General features: G+C 26.5%; 6 protein-coding genes across 16 annotated transcripts; 3 read left to right on the top strand and 3 right to left on the bottom strand.

Moving 5' to 3' along the window:
- The first annotated feature begins 193 nt into the window (after positions 1-193).
- LOC124433125 lies at positions 194-1,318 on the top strand. Of its 2 annotated transcripts, none has more exons than XM_046982775.1 (2): positions 194-378; positions 969-1,318. In XM_046982775.1, the coding sequence occupies exons 1-2, from the start codon at positions 342-344 to the stop codon at positions 1,250-1,252; spliced, it is 321 nt and encodes a 106-aa protein (XP_046838731.1). In that variant the 5' UTR covers positions 194-341; the 3' UTR covers positions 1,253-1,318. The 2 variants fall into 2 exon arrangements, with proteins under 2 accessions (XP_046838731.1, XP_046838730.1); XM_046982774.1 differs by having other exon boundaries at positions 196-378; positions 963-1,318.
- A 1,096-nt stretch (positions 1,319-2,414) lies between these two features.
- On the bottom strand, positions 2,415-3,861 carry LOC124422112 (DNA repair protein RecN-like). Its single transcript, XM_046958125.1, has 8 exons — positions 3,691-3,861; positions 3,593-3,647; positions 3,401-3,445; positions 3,218-3,283; positions 2,956-3,093; positions 2,816-2,887; positions 2,612-2,681; positions 2,415-2,522 (listed from the first exon to the last, which is right to left on the bottom strand). Exons 1-8 carry the CDS (start codon positions 3,801-3,803, stop codon positions 2,452-2,454), a joined length of 630 nt encoding a protein of 209 aa, XP_046814081.1. The 5' UTR covers positions 3,804-3,861; the 3' UTR covers positions 2,415-2,451.
- A 146-nt stretch (positions 3,862-4,007) lies between these two features.
- Positions 4,008-8,290, top strand: LOC124432972 (pyruvate dehydrogenase phosphatase regulatory subunit, mitochondrial-like). Of its 3 annotated transcripts, XM_046982391.1 has the most exons (13): positions 4,008-4,050; positions 4,651-4,732; positions 4,821-5,052; positions 5,116-5,379; positions 5,468-5,630; positions 5,733-6,017; positions 6,089-6,391; positions 6,473-6,612; positions 6,706-6,911; positions 7,062-7,203; positions 7,295-7,564; positions 7,614-7,813; positions 7,921-8,290. In XM_046982391.1, exons 3-13 carry the CDS (start codon positions 4,933-4,935, stop codon positions 8,177-8,179), a joined length of 2,352 nt encoding a protein of 783 aa, XP_046838347.1. In that variant the 5' UTR covers positions 4,008-4,050; positions 4,651-4,732; positions 4,821-4,932; the 3' UTR covers positions 8,180-8,290. The 3 variants fall into 3 exon arrangements, with proteins under 3 accessions (XP_046838347.1, XP_046838345.1, XP_046838346.1); XM_046982389.1 differs by lacking the exon at positions 4,008-4,050 and having other exon boundaries at positions 4,177-4,732; XM_046982390.1 differs by lacking the exon at positions 4,008-4,050 and having other exon boundaries at positions 4,178-4,732; positions 7,641-7,813.
- A 67-nt stretch (positions 8,291-8,357) lies between these two features.
- Positions 8,358-10,798, bottom strand: LOC124432975 (charged multivesicular body protein 4b). Of its 2 annotated transcripts, XM_046982396.1 has the most exons (5): positions 10,657-10,798; positions 10,289-10,525; positions 9,768-9,945; positions 9,350-9,609; positions 8,358-9,246 (listed from the first exon to the last, which is right to left on the bottom strand). In XM_046982396.1, the coding sequence occupies exons 2-5, from the start codon at positions 10,467-10,469 to the stop codon at positions 9,191-9,193; spliced, it is 675 nt and encodes a 224-aa protein (XP_046838352.1). In that variant the 5' UTR covers positions 10,470-10,525; positions 10,657-10,798; the 3' UTR covers positions 8,358-9,190. The 2 variants fall into 2 exon arrangements, with proteins under 2 accessions (XP_046838352.1, XP_046838351.1); XM_046982395.1 differs by lacking the exon at positions 10,657-10,798 and having other exon boundaries at positions 10,289-10,619.
- LOC124432974 (dual specificity protein phosphatase 3) lies at positions 10,703-18,515 on the top strand. Of its 7 annotated transcripts, XR_006944404.1 has the most exons (9): positions 10,986-11,551; positions 11,750-11,794; positions 12,115-12,302; positions 12,547-12,770; positions 13,388-13,606; positions 14,634-14,744; positions 15,796-15,866; positions 17,123-17,235; positions 18,381-18,515. XR_006944404.1 is itself a non-coding variant. In XM_046982393.1 (5 exons), the coding sequence occupies exons 1-5, from the start codon at positions 11,522-11,524 to the stop codon at positions 13,582-13,584; spliced, it is 684 nt and encodes a 227-aa protein (XP_046838349.1). In that variant the 5' UTR covers positions 10,984-11,521; the 3' UTR covers positions 13,585-13,769. The 7 variants fall into 7 exon arrangements, 1 of the variants encoding a protein (XP_046838349.1); XR_006944403.1 differs by lacking the exon at positions 17,123-17,235; XR_006944402.1 differs by lacking the exons at positions 17,123-17,235; positions 18,381-18,515 and having other exon boundaries at positions 15,796-16,569.
- Positions 16,940-20,783, bottom strand: LOC124432973 (kinesin-like protein KIF23). The gene is made up of 10 exons (XM_046982392.1): positions 20,455-20,783; positions 19,673-20,248; positions 19,410-19,580; positions 19,106-19,304; positions 18,855-18,993; positions 18,573-18,772; positions 18,358-18,462; positions 18,199-18,284; positions 17,989-18,119; positions 16,940-17,908 (listed from the first exon to the last, which is right to left on the bottom strand). The coding sequence occupies exons 1-10, from the start codon at positions 20,463-20,465 to the stop codon at positions 16,962-16,964; spliced, it is 2,565 nt and encodes an 854-aa protein (XP_046838348.1). The 5' UTR covers positions 20,466-20,783; the 3' UTR covers positions 16,940-16,961.
- Between the last annotated feature and the right edge of the window lie 393 nt (positions 20,784-21,176).

Genomic DNA, 21,176 nt, shown 5'->3' on the forward strand with positions numbered 1-21,176 from the left:
GAAGAATACTCTTTTCTTTTTTAAGACAGTCTTTAATACAGCAATGTAATTTTTATTATTTTTCCTTTTAAATATATTTTGTGTTTATTATAAGTCATTATATCAAGATATTTAAAAAGGAAACTTTATTGAAAAAGAATATTTAAAAGAAAAAAAAATAATAATAAATAAAACAAGATGTACGTAAGAGTACGTCATGTCGGTAGATCAATTGGGCGCCACTTTCGGAAGAGAGAATCGCGCTACACCCGTGATGCTATGTGATCAATATCAGTGTTGCGTCTCAGCCTTTGGACCAACGTAAGGCAGACGGATCTGAAAATAGAGAAAAGAAAAGCGACATGAAAGCCGTAACGCATACTTGTACGTCAGGAAGCGGTAAGTGTGAGCATATTATCAAATAAACGTTGTTGAATAAATATGTTCCTATTTTTTGTTTTTCCTTAATAAAATACATATTATAATTTCTTTAAATATTTAATATTGTTTTACTGTACATACATATATTTTTTTTGTGATATATTATATGTCCTTGTACTGTATATGCATATTTCGCATTTTCAGTAAATTATAATTTTTCTTAAGAATTAATTATATGTGTACGATATATGTATGTGATTTTAAATGGAATATTATGAAAACAATTGCAACTCAAATATATTGTAGAATTTACAAATAATTTCTTTTATAAATTATCATCATGAGGAAGATAGAAAATTTATTTAAAATTGTTGTATTAAAATTTCTTCTAATAACAAGTGTTTCATTTTGTTTACTGTTAGCGTACTTTCCCGATTTGTATCATAGTAGATAAAACTACTCACATTCTTGAAAAATATTTATTTTCTTATGTTTTCTTTTCTTTTTCTTTTTAATTTTTTGTATTAAACAATCGAAAAGTTCTAATCTTTCGTATAATCGCACGTGTTTGTTGTCGATTTTGTATTCCATACTCGTTACAGTTTTAGATTTTCCGGAAGGTGAATCGATCGAAGACATCGCTGAGTCCGTAGACGAATTGCGAGAAAAATTAGCAAATATGAAGAGATTGATGGAAGAACGTAAGGGAACGACTCTGGGCGAGATCAGTGCACGTAAAAGGAAAGAAGCTTCGGACATAATAGATGGAAATTTTCTTTCTTGGATTTTTGGCTCTGCTCTCGTTGTTATATTAAGCGTTAGCTTTTACGCTTTTTATAATCTTTATCACGCGGTACTTAAGAAATTCCCTTCGCATCATACAGAGTTGTAAGAAAAAAGAAAAGAAAAAAAAGAAAAAAGAAAATAGAAAAAAAAAACAAGAAAGTAAGAAAAAGGAGTGAAAAACGCGTCAAATGTCCTTTCAAATGGTAATTTTCTTCTGATTTTTTATTTCTCTTTGATTGTATTAATTACAACGATGTTACAATCGCGACTAACGATACGAGATTTCTTTTTTATGCTTTCAGAAGACACTATACGAAAGAGAAAATGAAATGGATAAATCAACCAGAAGAGATACCATATTTTGGTGTAATTATTATGTCCGTTTTACGATGTAATCGTAAGTGACTGACTCACTGATGACATCTTAAATAACAATGATTTAGTTATCAATGTAAAAGTTAAAATAATTTTGAGGCAACATGTGATATTATTGTCGATGAAATTTTACACTATCAAAAAAGAAAAAAAATAACAAAATATATATATATATATTTTGTATAATAATATATATATAATATATATATAATATATATATATATATATATATATATATATATATTATTTTGATCAAAATTATATATATTATAGTGCATACACTATGATCCTATAATTTTTTTTTTATTATTATTATTGTTATTATAGAAGTTAATTGAATGAATTATTTTAAGAATTATGCGTAAAATACTGACACATTAAAAGGAAAAGGAGGAAAAATAAAAAATTATCGGCAAGATAACGAAAAAACAAGAAAGTGCCTTAATATGTCATACCGCATAATTTCTATCCTACGTACAAATATCTAATCACTATTATATATAATCTAATATTATACCAAATGTTTATTTGTTTAATTCGTTGTTAATGCATTCACATATTACACGATACAACATAGGTAATATTTATCGTTGAAATCGCTGAGTATTACGTGTTCGCCTCAAAATGAATTCGTATAAATCTTATTCAATTATCGTTTACTTAATTATTTCTTAAATGTATAAATTATGTTCTCAATAATTATATAAATAGCATTTCTTTCGCATTAAATATTTTATTGTAATCGAATTGTATGAAAATAATTATTTCAAATGTATATACAGAGTGAATAGGAAAATCTATAGTAAATAAAAGATTGTCTCAAGATTTAATAATTACTGGTTATTATCAATATTATAAATTATTTGATTATATAAGAAATAACAGAGATTAAATTTAAAGATAAATAGTATTTTATTTGGAAATATTTTCCTACATAGTCCGTAATCGAAAACCAACAGAAGTTTTGTAAAGAGAAAATCTGGATTTCTCACAGCCGGAAACTATATGAAAGAAAAAAAGAATAATAATATTAGACTATTAAAAAGATGATAATAATAATAGAATATCAAAAAAATTTATATCAATGTACCGTATCCTGTTCCTTTGTTTTCCAGATCTTTGGTAAAATGGATAAGCATCTTTTCATATTCCTCTTGTTGCTATAACGACGATATCATAAGTGACATCTTATATTTTTTTTAACAGATAATTTTTTATTATTATGACATATTTATAAGCAATAATTCATTACAATATTAATCCCCATGGTAGCTTAATAGCTTATTTGCAATACCTTTACAACCTCCTTCTTTAATTCTTCTCGTCGAAGAGACAAATTTGAAACCTGACTTTGTAAAGATTTCACCTAATAATAAGATCGATTTTTATGTAAGATATTAATGCGATATGTAAAAATATTCATAGAGGACAAACCTCTTCTTCAGTTTTATGGACATCTAGCTTCAGATCGCTCATTAAAGATTTGTAACGACTTCGACAAGTCGAAGTTTTATTTTCTATATCGTTCAATGCCTTTTCTACACTTTTTATTTTATACTGCGATTGCTTTAGCTACATTTTATCCCATTTTATGAAAAATAAATCATTAATGAAATATTTATAAAATGAAAGTATATAATATTAAAAACTAGGAATTGTTCTTATAAAATATATAATCAAATTATTTAAATCTAACCATACGCTCCTTCTCTGTAAGTTTTTCCGTAAGTGTTTGCAGTTTCATATCCATATTTTCTTGGTTCTAAGCGCATTGTATATTAATTGTCATTCATAAAGATTATATGAAATAATTAAACGTTAATATAAAAAAAGATGTTATGTTTATTAAAAATGAAAATAATCTATAATAATAAATTACTTCATTGAACGTAGTAATCTTGGTGTTTCTTTCTTCGTCTAAAATCTATAGTAAAATAATAAATAAATAAGTAATAAATAAATAATAAATAAATAATATAAAAAGATAATAAATAAATGTAATAATATATATATATATATATAATGTGTAATATTTTTCACTACATCTTTTTACGATTTAAGATATACTAACACGTTTCTTTAATTCCTCCCTATCGTCGTTATTCTGAAATAAAATGATAATAGTTCTTTTTTTTTAAATAATTTCAACAATATTAAATATTTTTATGTATGCTCTTGTATAGTCTTACTGAGATTATAATAAAAATAGCGATATACAATACAACAAATAGAAAAATCCATGATATCTTTGATATAAAAAATGTTAAAATAACTGTCCACATGGTTTTGTGAATTTAAATGTTAATATTCTAACCAAATCATATCGTTGTTGAGAGAATTTCACTGGCGACATTAGCAAAATTACCAAATTCATTTAATAAATTATTCGTGATAGATGAAGATCAAAATAAAAGATTTATTTGAAAATCAAGAGAATCGATTCAAGTTGATTAGTATTTTCCCGGGCTTATTCGAACAGTTGACATTGAATAACCATATGATCTATCGATCATTACTTTTTATCTAAAAGTAAGTTTTTTATATATAAAATTATAATAATTTAAATCAAGATTAAATTGAGTATTTTATGTAATATAAAATATCATTTTTTATTGATTTCGGTAAGAAATTAAGTTTGTACTTGAAATTATTTCTTTCTTCCTTTGATTTTCTTCCTCTTCCAAAATAGATTTTCAATTTTAGATTTTAGTAGTATTGCTAAATTATTTCTTTACAAATATTCACGATTCTTTGAATAGTAGTACACACGTATTAATTTAATATTTCTAATTGACGAGGTGTTCTATATACGGCAAAACGTATAAAGAGCCTTTGAATAGTGTTTTAAAATTTATATGTTTTTTTCGATTGAACAGTAAAATTAACGTTAAGGAAAAATAAAGTTGATGTTAAGTCAGCTTCACAAAATATGTATCCGCATATTGTTACTAAAAAAGAAAGATATAAGAAAGAATAAAAAATTTTACTCATACTTAACCAATAAAAATGAAGTTTGTGGATATAACAAAATTATTTGCATTAGCAAGAATGCTAATAATTGTAGAAATTACTTAAATTACTCAAATGAAAATGTTACTTTGCCATCCCAATCACAGATTGTCATTGCAGGTGCAGGGACAGTTGCGAATTCTGTCGCTTATCACCTTATCCTTAATGGGTGGCACGATGTTCTTGTATTGGAACAAAACAAGTAATTTCAATAAGATCAATTATTTTCATTATTTTATATTTTATAATTTAAAAGCAAAAAAAATCACTTTTGTCTTATACGTTTATAGGATCGGTAGTGGGACATCATATTTTGGATCTGGAACTCTTGGTTTATTCAAACCAATTTCTCACAGGAACTTGATTTCTTACAGTATTAAATTATATCAGAAATTGCAAGAAATGGGATATGATATTGGATTGAAACAATGTGGGAGCATAAATTTAGCACAAACAAAAGATAGGATAATAGCTTTAAAAAGAAGGATGGCATATAATGTTCCAACTGGTTTACATTGTGAGGTAAAAATTATGATATAAAATATTATAAAATTAATATAGATAAAAAAGAATTATTGTGAATAGATTTTAGATAAAGATCATCTGAAACAATTACATCCATATCTGCATGTAAATGATATTGAAGGAGCCATTTGGGTACCAGAAGACGCAGTAGCAGATCCCAGTGCTATTTGTGAAATTTTAGCAAAATTAGCCAAACAAGGAGGAGCAAGATATATTGAAAATTGCCGCATAGAGCAAGTCTATACTAAAAATAAAGCTGTACAAAGTGTGCGAACTGACCAGGGCATGGTTATTTGTGAATATTTCATTAATTGTGCAGGAATGGTAAAGCTGATATTGATTCATTTAATTTTAGCATTTTATTTGATATTTATTTTACAATATGAATCTGTATTTTAAATTAACAATATAGTGGGCTCGTGAATTAGGCTTAAGATGTAATCCACCCGTAAGAATACCGGCATATCCTGCAGAACATTTTTATGCAATTACACCTCCTCTATCATCAGAATTGAAAATAAATTTACCATGCGTTCGAGATTTCGACTCGTATTCATATATAAGAGAATGGCAAGGTATACTTTGTACAACATGATTGATATTATTAGTGAAGATGATATTATAATAATATATTGTAATTTATGTGAAATTAAGTAAAGTTATTTTATATAAAACAGGTGGTCTATTGGTTGGTTGGTTTGAAGCTGAAGCTAAACCTGCATTTGAAAGTGGATTAGTTCCATCTAAAAACTGGACACAACACGTAAAGGATGATCCTATTCATTGGAAACCTCTTTGGGATAAAGTTATACATAGAATACCAATTCTGAAAAGTTTAAAGAAACCAGATGTATATAATTATCCAGATAATTTCACTCCAGATGGTAGATGGATTTTAGGTGAAAGTCCTGAAGTGAAAAACTACTTTGTTGCTGTGGGAATGAATGGAAATTCGCTACAAGGTAAACGGTATATCTAATCTTTGGATTTATAAATATTCTATCAACTTTCATAATTCATCTAATTTTGCAAGGAGCGGGAGGTATTGGAAAAGAAGTTGCCGAATGTTTAATAAATGGTGAATCTACCCAAGAACTCCTTCCATTTAATGTGCAAAGATTTTTAGATTTGCATAATAATAAACAGTATTTACAGCAAAGAATTAAAGAAGTAGTTGGACGAAATTATGCTATTCTCTATCCTCATCAAAGTGAATACAAATACGCCCGTAAATTGCGTTGTTCGCCATTGTATTCTGTTCTCGAGGATCATGGAGCTATATTTGGAGTTAAAATGGCATATGAACGACCACTTTATTTCGATTCAAATTATCGTCGTGAGTAAATATTATTTTATTTCTATTATGTCAATGTGTGTGTTAATTTGTTTTATTCAATTATACTATTTATATTGAAAGGAGGACAAAAGAAACCAGTTATGCCATTAGGAAGTTTTTATAAACCTAAATTTTTTGACTTCATGAAGGAAGAGTTTCAAGCATGTCGAGAGGGTGTAGGAATAATAGATATGAGTTCATTTTCTAAAATTGAAATTAAAGTAAGTACAGAAGACATAAATAATTACGATAAATTTCAATTTCATTGAAATGATTGTTTCAAATTTTAAATATTTACATTTTGATTGATATAGTCTAGTCGCTTGGAAGTAGTAAATTACCTTCAAAAATTATGTTCCAATAATGCAAATATACCAATTGGTGGCATAGTGCATACTGGTATGCAAAATGAAAAAGGTGGCTATGAGAATGATTGTATGCTAGTTCGTCAAGCAGAAAATAGTTACTTTATGGTTTCACCAACTTCACAACAAACACGTATTTATCAATGGATGTCCAGGTAATTAATAGTATTTGAAAGTATTTTGTTGACTATAGTATAATCTGCATAAGAATAGAGTATAATTCAAGTAATACGATTTTATATAAATTATGTTTTATTATTATTATAAAAATAATTTACTTACTAGAGCATTTTTTTAATACATAGACATTTACCGCACGGTCATTCTGTTGGTCTTAATGATGTGACTTCAAAATATACAGTTATTAACATGGTAGGACCTAAATCTACTGAATTACTTTCTGAACTTTCTAATTCGGATATTAATCTTTCCCCTTTCACATACAAGGTATTTATAGTTTATTGATAGAGCAGTAAGTACCAAGTTTATTGTAGAGATGTAAATATATAAATCTAAATATTGTACTTCTTTTATACAGACAGTAAATGTAGCATATGCCTCAGATGTAATGGTTATGGCATTTACGCATACTGGTGAATCTGGATATTGTTTATATATACCTTCTGAATATGCGCTGCACGTATACTCAACGTTAATGGAAATTGGTAAAGATTATGGTGTGCGCGATGTTGGTGTGCTCACACAACGCTTTATGAGAATAGAACGTTTTATTCCTTTTTGGGCAGAAGAGTTGACACCATTTGTTACACCCTATGAAGCAGGATGTGGATACAGTGTTAAACTGGATGTAAGTAAATAGTTATTCATTGAATGTAATTAAATATGACTTTTAAAAGTTTGTTTTTTTTTTTTACATTTTAAAGAAAGAATATTTCATTGGAAAATTTGCATTACAACGTCAAAAAGAACAAGGTGTCACTAAGAGATTAGTATTGTTTATGCTCAACGAACTTGATGCAAATAAAAATATATGGGCATGGGGTGGAGAACCTATTTATCGAAATGGTGAATTTGTTGGAACTATTACATCTGCAGGGTAAATATTTGTAATAAGTTTGAAGTTCAGAGCACATATCTGTACAAGAAATATTTTTCTATATTTTACTTATAATTATTTTATTAATAACAAATTCATTTTTATAGATATGGCTTTGCTACAGAAAAACTTATATGTCTTGGTTTCATTGGTTTACCTGGAATGAATCTTCAAAACAGCACGAATATTGTTACAACAGATTTTATAATGGAACCTACATCCCATTATGAAATAGATATTGCTGGATGTAGGTTTTCTGCAAAACCTCATATTCATCCTTTACCAATTCCTGCCTTAAACAGTAAACTTAATAAAAAATATATTCCTACACCAGTTACATCTTATCAAAGCGATATATCACGATAGAAATACGGTGTTTTATCATTACATATTTCATATATAAACATATGAGAAAATATATTAAGATCTCATAAGTAAAATATGATTGTGGATAAAAAAAAAGAAATTACATACTAATTTCACTTTCTTGATCTTATTTCTTATCCATAGTCTTTTTGTTAACTATTATAAAATTAACAGCTTATAGTATACAATTTGCACTATATTTTCAAGTATTTATTTTAGTAACATTTATTTACAAATATATAAATTGTGCAAATAATGGGACATATTCAAAAAGACATACCAAATTTTTGGTCTTTGAAGCAATAAAAATTCATAAATTCATATTACACGTCATTTCCTGTATATTATTCTGTACTACCTGTGAGAAAACTTGTGAAATTATAAATTTACAAAAAATTGCAATTTTTCCAATTATATAAATTATATATTTGCAGTTTTTAAGATAATTTTATTCTTTAAAATTTATTTATATATTACTTCATATAATAATTAAAAGTCTATTTATTTTGCATAATTTTAATGCTGTAAGCATTCTTTTAAAATTGTTATTTAAATTATTATTTAAAATATTACTTAAAACAAAAGAATGACATATAATGATAAGAGTTTTTTTGCATATTAGTTTGGTACTATAATAATAGTTCGATATATAATTTTTATATAAAGCACAAATTTGTTTATTCTAAGAAAGATAGTTATAGCAATTATTGGATGTATCATTCATTCATAAATATTTACTTCTTCTTAAAAAAAAACCATAAGATATTGAATGAAGTACATTCCGCTTCGATGTTATAATTACAAGTTATGAATCAATATTTGCAAACTGGTTTTGATAGATTTTTTCTCTTTTCTAACAATTGTGCATAAAAAATAAAATACTATATTTAGGAATTTCAAATTAATTGGTACAAGATATTGACATTAAATGTTGAAGCTATTACTCTGTAAAATCATCAATGTACAGATTAATAATTGGCAATATTTTTTTTTTTTAGAAATTCAATTTAATTACGATGCCCATGCTTCTAATTCCTTTAAATCCTCATCTTCCTCTGGTTTAGCTTCTATAAAAAGTAAATAGCATTTAAATAGTAATATTATATAATATTGAAAGAATATATAAAATGCTGTTAGATATTTCACTTTTATTGTCATATGAATCATTACTTGTACGAGTTCTTGCAGGAGCAGTTGGAACAGCTGGAACAGTCGTAGCAGGTACTGCTGGCAATTCATCTGTAGATTCAATACCAAGTAATTCTTTATCAAGTTGTTCCTGTTCAAGTTCTTCTAATTCTTTTTCAAGTTCTTCCTCATCTATGTCTTGACCAAATGCTACAGGATTAGATATGGCATCAGAAATTTCTCGAGCAACATCTTGTTGTTCAGCAATATCGTCCATCATATCATGAACTTGGTCAACATCCCTATAATAAAATAAATATAGAGAATATTTTCAAGACACAACCCTGATATAATCACAATATAGCATTAACACAATATAGAATCTTTCTAATCTAAATATTCTTGAATAAAGAAAAATTTCTAGTATCTTATAAAAGAAAAAGAAAAACAAATTTCTTACATGTGTTGATGAGCAGCTTTCAATGAATCTGCTGCACCTTTCATAGTAGTAAGAACTGCTGTATTTGTATTAGCACTTTCTAGAGCTTCTCTTTGCATTTCAATCGTCGATAAAGTACCATCAATTTGTTGTAGTTGCTTTTCATAACGTTTTTTTCTTTTAAGAGCTTGGATAGCCGCTGTAGATAACATATAAATACAAAACAAACGTCTCCTCATTAGTATATCGAATAATATACAGCTAATTCCAAATTAAATATTAAATAATATCATATATATAATAATATTGTATATATGTATGAATATACACATATATTGTTTCAAATTATAAAAAATTGGAAGGTGTTTGAAATAATGAAAAATTGCAAGGGAACAAAACTTGACAGAAATACTAAAAGATGTCATAATGACAGATGACTTTAACCATTAAAAATTATTTTAATTTGATATTAATTGTAATTGTCAAAAGAAAAAAAAAATAAAAACAAATTGAAGATTTATCTAAAGCAACAGACAAAATACCTCTCTTGTTCTTGGTTCCATTTTTTTTTGCAGTTTGAATTTCAAGTTCAATTTTACTTTCAAGAAAATCTTGCTTTTTTATCAACATATCCTCCGTTTCACGTAATTTTTGAATTGCCTCAGCCGTTGAAGGAGCAATTGGCTCCTTTTTACCACCAAATACTTTGGTAAAGAAACTCATTTTTACGTTTTATCGTCTAATTTTATTATCACGATAGGAGTGATTACACACGTAACCTTAAACAAAATATATACTTTAGAAAATATCAAAGAAGAATCACTGATCGTGTCTGTGAACCGCCATATTTTCTTAGGCATTTGACTTGCGTTATGAGTCATCACTAAGTAAATCCATGATTCCCACCTACTTTTAATTATTTTCCTATATTACGGAGTAATATTTTAAAAAATATACTAATAATATTTTATATATCTATGTACTATCAACAGATCATAGAGATAACTTTAATAGATACTATAAACAAAACTAAAAAATTCACAACTGTATAGTAACAAATCCATTTTCTCGATTGAACACATCCGTATTTATGGTATGTATATATATATACACACACAAATACATAAAATACACATACACATAATAAAATTAGAGGAAATAATCGACTTTAATTTGCACGTAATTTAAATATTTCGTAATATATTATATTCTATATTTATTAACGCTTTATAGCATTGCTTATATTCATTATTCAAAAAATAGATTCTTTTCTGATTTTCAAAATATCTCCAATAAATCTTTATTCGCCTCATCTCGAAATTCGTATCATCTATATTCAAAAATTAAGTTAATATATTTGATTTAATAAGCGTATTTTCTGGTATATTTAAAAATACTGTAATATTTTTTAATAAAAACGAAGAAGATTTAGAGAAATTTCATTTGAAGGATATGTAGGGAATGAAAATATGGTATAACTGGCGATCCTAGTGTATTATATCTTTTAGATGTTAGAGATTTGTTTATCTGAAGTGATTCTATACATCTAACAGTATTTGTATGATATTGCAAAGTCATGTCACAAATTTGTAAATATATATAAAAACATTATATATATATATATATATATATATATATATATACACATAGAAAGTAAAACAGATATATAAATATATATAAAATATAAAACAATTCACGTAATCGTAGTTTCAATTCTAATTATATCGTAATAAGCGTTTATAACAACAATAAATTATTTCATTAAAAACATTTTTATGGATAATAACAGCGAGCTTCAAAATGATGTAAGTAATGTAGTTTTGACTACATATCTTTATATGTATACATTTTAAGTTTCGTTGTTTCATGTTACATTCGTTTTTGTCTTCATGAACTAGATTTAGCTTGATTGACGTTTCGTAAGACTATTTAAAAATAAATAAAATGTCTCCCGGGCGTACGTCTTACTGTCTTTCGCTGATTTTCGGAATTCTCTTCCTTAGATTAAAGTCTTTACGATGAGACTCTCGTGGCGCGATGCAGATAGGGTGAGATTTAAACAGTATCTAATATGTATTAAATATTAATTTTTTGGGTTTAAATGTAACTAATCATGTATAATAAAATAAAATATTTTTCTAATATTAAATTAAACTTATTTTAGGTATTTTTCTATTGTGCTTATACAGGATTATATGTATTGTTTATTTAAATTTCATTTGTTTAATACTTAAATCTTTTAGATTCATTTTACCACATTTTTAGTCTTCTTTTCATATAAGAAATATATTATAAAGTCTTCTTCTATTCCTTGTTATATTATATAATATATAAAGTTTTTAAATTAACATAAAATATTTCTTTATAGGATTTCAGGAAACATTTACCAGGTGGTGAAACCACAGAACGTCAGTTAACAGAAACCTTGCATTCTGTGAAAACTGGTTTCAAACCATTGCCTGGTTTTGATCCAGAGCGGGATGATGTTGCATATTATTGTGCACAACAAAAAATCGATTGTGATGAAGTATATCCTGGAATATATATAGGAGATGGGTTAGTATCTGCATTGGAATTATTGAACTTATAGTTTATATAGATTAGGGCAGTTTGAGTTGCGTCTAGCGGGTAATTAAGTTGGAAGAATAGTCACCTTGCAAGTGAAAGATCTCAGATTTTATTTTATAATTTAATAGAAAACCTGTGAGTTCTTTTTCCACTACTTACTCTAAAAATAATTTCTATCTTTTCACATTGTTATAACAATAGTACTAAATTAATAAATTATTTAATTCAACAGTGCCACAGCAAAAAATAAAAGTTATCTCGCGATGCTTGGTATAACACATTTACTTAATGCTGCAGAAGGGAAGAAATTTGGATTTGTAAATACTGATAAAAATTATTATATAAATACAACAATAAAATATCTTGGATTACCACTGGGTGATCATCCAACTGTTGACATAAGCAAGTATTTCTACACTGCAGCATCTTTTATCGATGAAGCTGTTTCTAGTAATGGTAAATTTTGATACATATGTACGTATTTATATATGTGTAGTTATATATGTTGGAATATTAAGTTTTATGATTTTTATTATCTTTATTGCATATGTAATTACTGGAAAATGTTTTAAAAAAAATTTGTACAGTTTTTTTGCACAAAGATATGATACACAAAATAGATATTTTTATCTTTCATAAACGAAATTCATTTTACTTATATATTTACTTATATAGATCAAGTTGAATTCAGAACATTCTACACTTTTATTATTAAGAATGTTACCACTAAAGGGATGGTAAGTTACAAAAGATATTAATATCTTATTAAAAAGACATTGTAAAAGTAATGTATTTCATGTGTATCATCTAAAAACTATACAATTTTGTTAAAGTTTTTTTTATTAATTGCATTTATATAAAAGATAATTAAAGTCATTGGTTAACTATTATCTGTATATATTACTATTGTATTATCTGGAAATTGTTTTGTATTTATAATAAAAGAAATCGATTATATATAAAAATGGAATAAATTTTCCAGATAATCCAATAATATTACTTTTTTTAAATATCTGGTGTGTATATTTGTGATTATGTGATACTTTTAATCATAATATCCGCATATATATTAGGTAAAGTTTTTGTACACTGTATGCTGGGCATATCTCGCAGTGCAACATGCGTCTTAGCATACTTGATGATAAAGAAGAATATGTTGGCTGTTGATGCAATAAGAATAGTCCGAGAAAAACGCGATATTCATCCGAATTATGGATTTCGCAGTCAATTAGTTCAACTGGATAATCAACTGCGTCGACAACGTTTATAATAAAAAGAAAAAAATTTAATTGGTAAATATATCTGTAGTATAACATTATGCAGATTAAGTGTGTTTTCGGTGCGCGATTGCAATGTAATATTCTTCATATGTTTCTTGTTACACATTTTTCGTAATAAGATAATTTTTAAAAACGTACATATATCTTATAATAAATAAAAATGAATAATCCCGAATATGTGTCTAATGTTAATATGTGCTTCGAAAGTAAAAAATAATAATTATTGATTTTTTTTTGTTTTTCGATATTATTATGAACATATAATCATTATGATTTAGATGTCTTTTATAGTATAATGTTTATATAAAAGTCGCATAATCAGAGACCAACACTGTTATAGCCTAAAGATTAAAAGTTATGATATAAAGATTAATATATTTCTTTAAATGATTTTGGCTATGAATAACCATTATAAATGATTGAAGTTGTTTTGGATATTGATAATCATAATCGATGACGGAAATTGTTTTTGGTTACGCATAACTATTATAGACAAGAATTTTTTTTCGGTTACAAATAACCATTATCGCGAATTATTTTTTGTTTACCGGCGACCATTAACGGTGACAAAAGTTCTGTTTTGGTTAGGAGTAATCAATGATGGGACTTTTATTTGGTTAATCAATATAGATTGTAGGAGTTTTGTTTTGGTTTCGATCATTATCAAATTTTTTTTATTAATGTGATTAATTAGTATTCATAACGACGTACAATGAATTACAATGAATTATAGAATTTATATATTTTAATGAATAAAAACTCAGTTATAATTGTATATTTTATTAACTGATGAGTATAATCAATATTAGGTTTCACAAATAATACTTCATGAAAATTATGCAGTGACAAATTGCACTGCTCATCATGCAACTTCAGTTTTTCTGAAAAAGTTTTGTCCATAGTAACTTGTTAAAGCAGGAATAGCTTGACGAATTATATCAAGTCTTGCTATATATGACATTACATATTTCTTTTCATTTCAATATGTCATTACTTCAGTCTTTATGACACATTTTTTTTTGTTATTGTTTATTTTTAGAAGCTCTTTGGAATTTATATTTTCTGGCTCAATGACCGAAGACGATTCAATTGGACATTACCTCTCTTCTTGTTTACATCTTGCGATGTTTATATATTCGACACATGGAAGGTAGATGCATATTGTATTATATTATCTACAATTCAGTTTCGTAAGTTATTGAGATCACGATAGATTATTGCTTTGATGTGTTCAAGATTAAATTTAAAAGACAGTAAATTATTATTGTAATAAATGATTAAATCATTATTAATTCATTAGCTTATTTTTAATATTAGTTTTAGCAATAAAGCAGTATTAAATTATTATTATTTCATTAGTTTATTTTTATTGCTATTAATTCACATTCAATTTCGTGTCCGTGTTAATATCATGAGTCGATAGAGAAATATCTTTGTACGCGAATTTTTTCATTTTGATAGTAACAAAAATAAGAGTATACGTAAAATATGTGAACTGAAATTTGAAGGATCGCGTGTTACGAATATAAAAAGGCGTATAATTACTCATCATTTAAAAATATGTAGAGAAGAAATGAAGAAATTTGAGGATTACATAGTAATAAAAATATTAGTGATAGAAGAAAAACATTTTCTGTTAAATTCCGTCAAAAATAGATACAGCTTCAAAGTATAATTGAGTAATATATAACGATGGCGATGAAAGAGCTTCATAAAAGATATATAGCCGATAATTTAAAAGAAGAGTTCGAAAATATTTTGAATGAATTTGATACTTAAAAAATTCCGCCCTTTATCTGTAATAATAACTGAATATACTGAAAGCTGTCGAATTATTTTTTAGTGAAAATTTTATTGAAATATTTATTTAATGAATATAATATATTTTCAACAAAATTCTATGAAAATTTTATTGAAGTTAAAGAAGATGAGAATTTCTTAAATATAGAAAAATCATGAACAATATATAGAAACATTAATAGAAAAATTGTGTTCATTAGAACACGATTCTATCAATAAAGTATACAGTACATTGCAACTTTCAATATTAGATTTTTTTTCCGAAAATAAAATTGATATTTTATATCGAGTTCGTAAAATTGTAAAAGTATTAAAAACTCTGAAATTTAGGCATATTAATGTAATTTCTCTTATTATTATACCCGGCACAGCAGTTTATTAATAATATATTACTTTTTCAGATACTCATTGGATCATTTACGTTTAAAAAAACCGCTAATTCATGTTTTGACTCACTGGAACTCAATATACGGTATGTTACAGCGATTTATAGAGCACAAAGAGTTTTGAAACGAAAATTAAAAAAATGATAGCTTTATTGAAAGAGGAATGTATCAAGATCAAAAATATTGTAAAAGTACTAACTTATTTGAATGAAATCACATTGAAATTGCAGAAAGGTCAATTATTTTTAGGAAATTTTTATAAATTGTGGTTAAATCTTAAATTATAATTAAAAATCAAGAATTCGATTGCAGCTGCAGTGATCTTTTATTATGTAGGAAAAAAAACTGCTACTGTTAAAAAATGATGTAGTTTATGGTTTTTTAAAATCTACGGTTTAAAAGTCTATTGCAGTAGAGCAAAAGGCGAAGGTTAGGAAACATCGTCGATTAATACTTCGTCTTCTAAGTATTAATAATTGGAGAACTCTTCCAAGGATACTCCTAACCAAAACGAAATTTTTGTCACCGATAATGGACGCCAGTAACCAAAAAATAATTCTTGCAAGCAATAATGGTTACTGGTAACCAAAAAATAATTCACGATAATGGTCATTAGTAATAAAAAAAATTTTAGTCATTTATATTATTTATAACCACGCATTATATTATTCATAAAATACGCAAATTTTAATATTTTCTAATCATTTCATTTTTCGAAAAGTTTCTGCAAAATTTAATGTCAACTGACTTTCATTTAAATAAAAATTGTTATTTTTGGTTTATGTTTAAGACATATGCATTCCTTAAAAGAGTAAATAACGTTTTATTAGAATACAATCTAAAACTGATTTCATATAAAAACATTATTATTATTATTTAAGATCTTGATTGTATAAAAATGGAGCATATTCATTAAAAATTAAAATGCTCTTATTTCCAAATATAATAAATAAGTTCATGTAGTATTAATGTGATGTCTCTACAAAAATCTACAATATTAAAAAATTTCTTATAATATTAAGAATTGCCAGTATCGTTATTTTAAAAAAGGCATGATGAAAACATTTAATTGAATATTATATAAATTAAATATTAACTCTTGAAATAATACTCTTATTATAGGGCAAATTGTATCAAAATATTATGAAATTTGAAGAGATTTTTTTTTTCAAAGATTATATTTAATTTATTACTCGTGGCCTTTTATTATTTGTTTCTAAACTGTGATTCGTTAAACTTATTTGAGCATCTACTTCTGCTGGTCCACTACGTTTTCTTGCTTTTGGTGATAACTGTTTTAAACATTCCATGTCATGAAATACTACTTGAGCTCCTCCGCCAGAAGTTGGTAAAATATCTCCCTTATAAAGTTTCGTCTCAAGTTCTCCATCCGTATCATGTTCTTGTGCTACAAGGCAATATCTAGACGCACCATCTGTAATTTCTTTTGGATCTGTAAGTCGATTAACACTTCGTCTCCTATGCATTAATGGTTGGAGGACTGTTCCAAGAGGAACAAGTGCTCCAGGTCTGTGATCGATCCATCTATCTGCACTTTGAGAACGTCTATATCTTGGATTTGATATTATTGCTTTGTCTTTCCGTGATCTTCCATCTGTACAAGGTACTAATCTTTTCGTAACATCTCCTACACGAACAGGTGTAACAGGTGGTACATCCTTGGATACAATCTTTCCTGAATTAATGTCATTTTCATCTACTAAAATTTGTTTCATCAGTCTCAATTTATCATCTTGCGCTTTCATTTGATTCTGAAGTTGTTCACGTTGTTGACGAAGTTTTACTTCTAATTCTTTATTCATTTTATCAGTTTCTACCTGTATTTTGGTATTATATTTTTGTTTAACCCTTTGTTTATCTATCAGACGTTGATTTAATGCCATGTCTCTGTCTTTTAACTCCTGTTGCATATTTTTTATTGTTTCGTTTGCATTGTTTAATTTGCACATCAAACTATCGATTTGCGCTTCTGTTTTTCCAAGATGACCTTCCAAAGCTAAAATCTTTTTTTTTTGTTGTGCATTCGAAGCTTTCAATGCAGCATTTTCTACTTTTAAACTAATATTTTCTTGTTCTGTCAATGAAAGCATTTTCCTGAATTCAATTTCTATAAAAATATAATTAAGTTAAATATGTTTTTTTTTTTGTTATATATAAAACAACATATAATTAAAATAAATGTCTTACGCTTTTGCTGTAAATCAGCCCGTAATATATTTCGTTTATTTATTCTTTGTTCTAAGAAATGCATCAAATTTGTTATGATTTGATCATTGTGTGGATTATTCATTTCTAATTCAGGAAATGGTCCACCCAAGCTATAAAAATAAATAAAATAAATAAAAGTAAAATAACTAAAATTAATTAATACTACATTGAATGAATTATGAGGTTTACCTGTACACTAAACCTATATCAATTTCTAAACCATTAGCTTCTACACGACCTTCTTTCTCCAATCTATTTCTTGCTTCTTTGAATATCTGTACAAAAAATTATTCCATTAAAATATCTATAAACTAGATATTATAATCTTAAATTTTATTTATTATATACTTTATTAGCTTGTCTTCTTCCAGGTGTATAACCAAGATCAAGTTTTGTGACTGTAGATCTTGCTACTTGTACTTCTTGAGTTACCTCAGCGAATTTCATCACTTGCTACACAGATATAATGTAATCATGCAATTAAAATAAACTTATGTACGTAGGCATATGTTACTACTATATAATTACTACTATATCACTACTATTACTACTATATAACGTACGATTGTTTCATCATAATCATCTGCTCTTGGATTAATACAAACTATCATCCTGACTTGTCCTTCACCATCAAAGTAATTCTTAAACAAATGTGTAAGTTTTGAATCTCTATATGGCACCATCTTGCTTGTTCCTTGTGTTTGATTCTCTCTTAAAATTTCCATGCATGACCGAAGAGTCATCAAAGAATTATTTATATTTCCTATATATAAATTATATATAATTGATTTTTTGTAAAGAAAGATATTTCAAGAAGAAATAAAAAAATTTTACCAACTATATACCTGCTTCTCTCAATCGTTGCCCTGTATTCTTAGTACGATTTGTACGCTCGCTTCCAGCTAAGTCAACTAATGATAATTGACTTATACATATCACACGTTTGTCTTGTATAATTTGCTCGCCTTCGCAATCTAGAGGTGCCTATTTACTGATATATATTAGATTCACAAGTATAAAAAGTAATATATGTGTATGTATATATGTATACATATGTATATATATGTGTGTGTAAAATATATATATAAAATAATACCTGTACAAGACGAATAGTAAATGCACTATGAGATCTACTTGATTCTGCATTAAGAGCTGTATGAGCAACACGTCTTTTTCTCTGACCACGATGAAATACTTCAAATGCTTCCTCAGAACTTTTTACTTCCACTTCTGTGACAGCATGTACATACATGTTTTTATTACCATCTTCTCTGACAATTTTACTTTGTAATGTTCTAAATATTGCAACAAAATATTAATGGATAATGTGTAACATACAGTATTTCAATGTTGTGTAAAAAAAAATTACATGACAATGACTTTATAAACATTGTACATACTTAGCTCTAACATCATCATCATCCAATAAATCATATACACAATTGTTATATATTTCAACATATGTAACAAATACAGCATATGCATTATCTTGATCAATAGTAAGAGTTTGGACTTCATTGCATCCACGAATTATAATAGGATTACTATCACTGTCACTATCTACTTTACGTCTAATGAAAAATAAATAATATTGTATTATTTATATCCTACATGTATTATAATATTAACATAAATTGGAACTTGCCTATTTCATTTAACTTACAGTTTCCCAGATTTTCCATTTTTCTGAGACATAAGACCAGCATGCATTTCACTTTGTCGATCTAACATTGCATCTGCTTCACTTTGTAAATCAAAACCATTGAGTTTATCAGGTTTAAATATAAATTTCTTAGTTTGATAATTCATAATACTATTAAATATAACATCAAAACAACGGGGCATAATCCCATCTTGAGAAGAATCTCCTGTCATAGTATATGTTTTACCACTGCCAGTTACTCCATATGTAAACAATAAACCATTTCTTCCTTGTATAAGATTTTCAACCAAAGGTAAAGCTACTGTATCAAATATTTCCTTTTGTGTAGCATCTGGTGGAAATACACGAGTAAATGTGGTTTGTATTTCCTTATTACTAGTATTACGAAAGTTAACTGCAGATTCTGGTGGTGTGATTACTATTGTTGTATCAGATATAACTCTCATACATGATATATCATTAGGGAATTGCATAGGTTTTAAACGACAGTATACTTGTACAGGATCTTTACATAACATGTTAGTACCTCTTATACGATTAATTGGTTTACGGGATAACCCTAACATTTTTCCACGTCTGAAAAATAATAAACATAAATAAAATAATTATAATGAAATATCTTTATATCGTTTTTGCAACAATATTTCAATAATAGAAACTAAATTTATAAAGACTACAATATGCAACATTTTGGCATAAATTTTGTTATGCAAAGAAAAATTATATACAATAACAAATTATTTTTAAAATATAATATATTATGAATGTATTGATAAACTTACGCAGACTTCATTGTGATTTAGATAAGATTATTTTTTTCAATTATTCTTGAAATATATCAAATAGTCTTAGATCTTCCTTTAGTTCCCGTTTTTATTCTCGCTTGAACTCACTGAACTATATTTAAAAAGATTAATATTTACAAAATTATACTTGTTTTCATGAATAAAGATAGAATTATTTTTTAAATATCTTCAAAAAAATACACTGCATTTGTTATGAATTTATTACAATGAAGTCTGACATAATTTTCCAACTGTAAACTGTTTCAAATATTCAAATTGAAAAATAGGCAGTGTTTTCAATATCGATAACGGTTACATGTACATTTCCCCAAATATATTATTTGGACAAAATATTTGTATTCTTTACATTGCGTATAATAAATAATTAATAAAACATATTAATATTATTTTTCTTATTAAAAAAGATTCTATTATTGTCCATTAAATTAAGTAAATTGGTTTTCTTATTAATCAATGATTAATACTTGTTTATATTGAAAGAACAATCCAATGTAAAATTATACGATGGAAACGCACTTGCCAATCAAAGTCCGTGCTTTTAATTGGTTTGTGATAAGATTCAGAGAAAACTTATTTTGTAACGCAGCTGTTCATAAATTTGATTTATTTTACATATAAAAGAGTGCGTAAAACTATTTTTAATGCTTATATACATTTTATTATCCAATAACCTCTATTTTATTTTTATTTTATGATGT

Source organism: Vespa crabro, chromosome 2, assembly GCF_910589235.1.
Source record: "Vespa crabro chromosome 2, iyVesCrab1.2, whole genome shotgun sequence".
In the NCBI taxonomy this organism is placed as follows: Eukaryota; Metazoa; Arthropoda; class Insecta; order Hymenoptera; family Vespidae; genus Vespa; species Vespa crabro.

Bases quoted from the DNA above. Each gene is read 5' to 3' on its own strand.
- LOC124432972 (XM_046982389.1), top strand. From the start codon at position 4,428: ATGTTAAGTCAGCTTCACAAAATATGTATCCGCATATTGTTACTAAAA. The intron at 6,912-7,061 runs GTAATTAATAGT...TTTAATACATAG, and splicing joins ATTTATCAATGGATGTCCAG to ACATTTACCGCACGGTCATT. The intron at 7,814-7,920 runs GTAAATATTTGT...TCATTTTTATAG, and splicing joins GGAACTATTACATCTGCAGG to ATATGGCTTTGCTACAGAAA.
- LOC124432973 (XM_046982392.1), bottom strand. The intron at 19,305-19,409 runs GTATGTACAATG...TGCAATATTTAG, and splicing joins GATGATGATGTTAGAGCTAA to AACATTACAAAGTAAAATTG. The intron at 18,120-18,198 runs GTAAACCTCATA...TTATTTTTATAG, and splicing joins GATATAGGTTTAGTGTACAG to CTTGGGTGGACCATTTCCTG.
- LOC124422112 (XM_046958125.1), bottom strand. From the start codon at position 3,803: ATGTGGACAGTTATTTTAACATTTTTTATATCAAAGATATCATGGATT. The intron at 3,284-3,400 runs GTAATTTATTAT...CAATGCGCTTAG, and splicing joins AGATTACTACGTTCAATGAA to AACCAAGAAAATATGGATAT. The intron at 2,888-2,955 runs GTTTGTCCTCTA...TCTTATTATTAG, and splicing joins TCCATAAAACTGAAGAAGAG to GTGAAATCTTTACAAAGTCA.
- LOC124433125 (XM_046982774.1), top strand. From the start codon at position 342: ATGAAAGCCGTAACGCATACTTGTACGTCAGGAAGCG. The intron at 379-962 runs GTAAGTGTGAGC...TACTCGTTACAG, and splicing joins TACTTGTACGTCAGGAAGCG to TTTTAGATTTTCCGGAAGGT.
- LOC124432974 (XM_046982393.1), top strand. From the start codon at position 11,522: ATGGATAATAACAGCGAGCTTCAAAATGAT. The intron at 11,795-12,114 runs GTGAGATTTAAA...ATTTCTTTATAG, and splicing joins CGTGGCGCGATGCAGATAGG to GATTTCAGGAAACATTTACC. The intron at 12,303-12,546 runs GTTAGTATCTGC...TTAATTCAACAG, and splicing joins GGAATATATATAGGAGATGG to TGCCACAGCAAAAAATAAAA.
- LOC124432975 (XM_046982396.1), bottom strand. From the start codon at position 10,469: ATGAGTTTCTTTACCAAAGTATTTGGTGGTAAAAAGGAGCCAATTGCT. The intron at 9,946-10,288 runs GTATTTTGTCTG...TGTTATCTACAG, and splicing joins TGGAACCAAGAACAAGAGAG to CGGCTATCCAAGCTCTTAAA. The intron at 9,610-9,767 runs GTAAGAAATTTG...ATTTTATTATAG, and splicing joins AAAGCTGCTCATCAACACAT to GGATGTTGACCAAGTTCATG.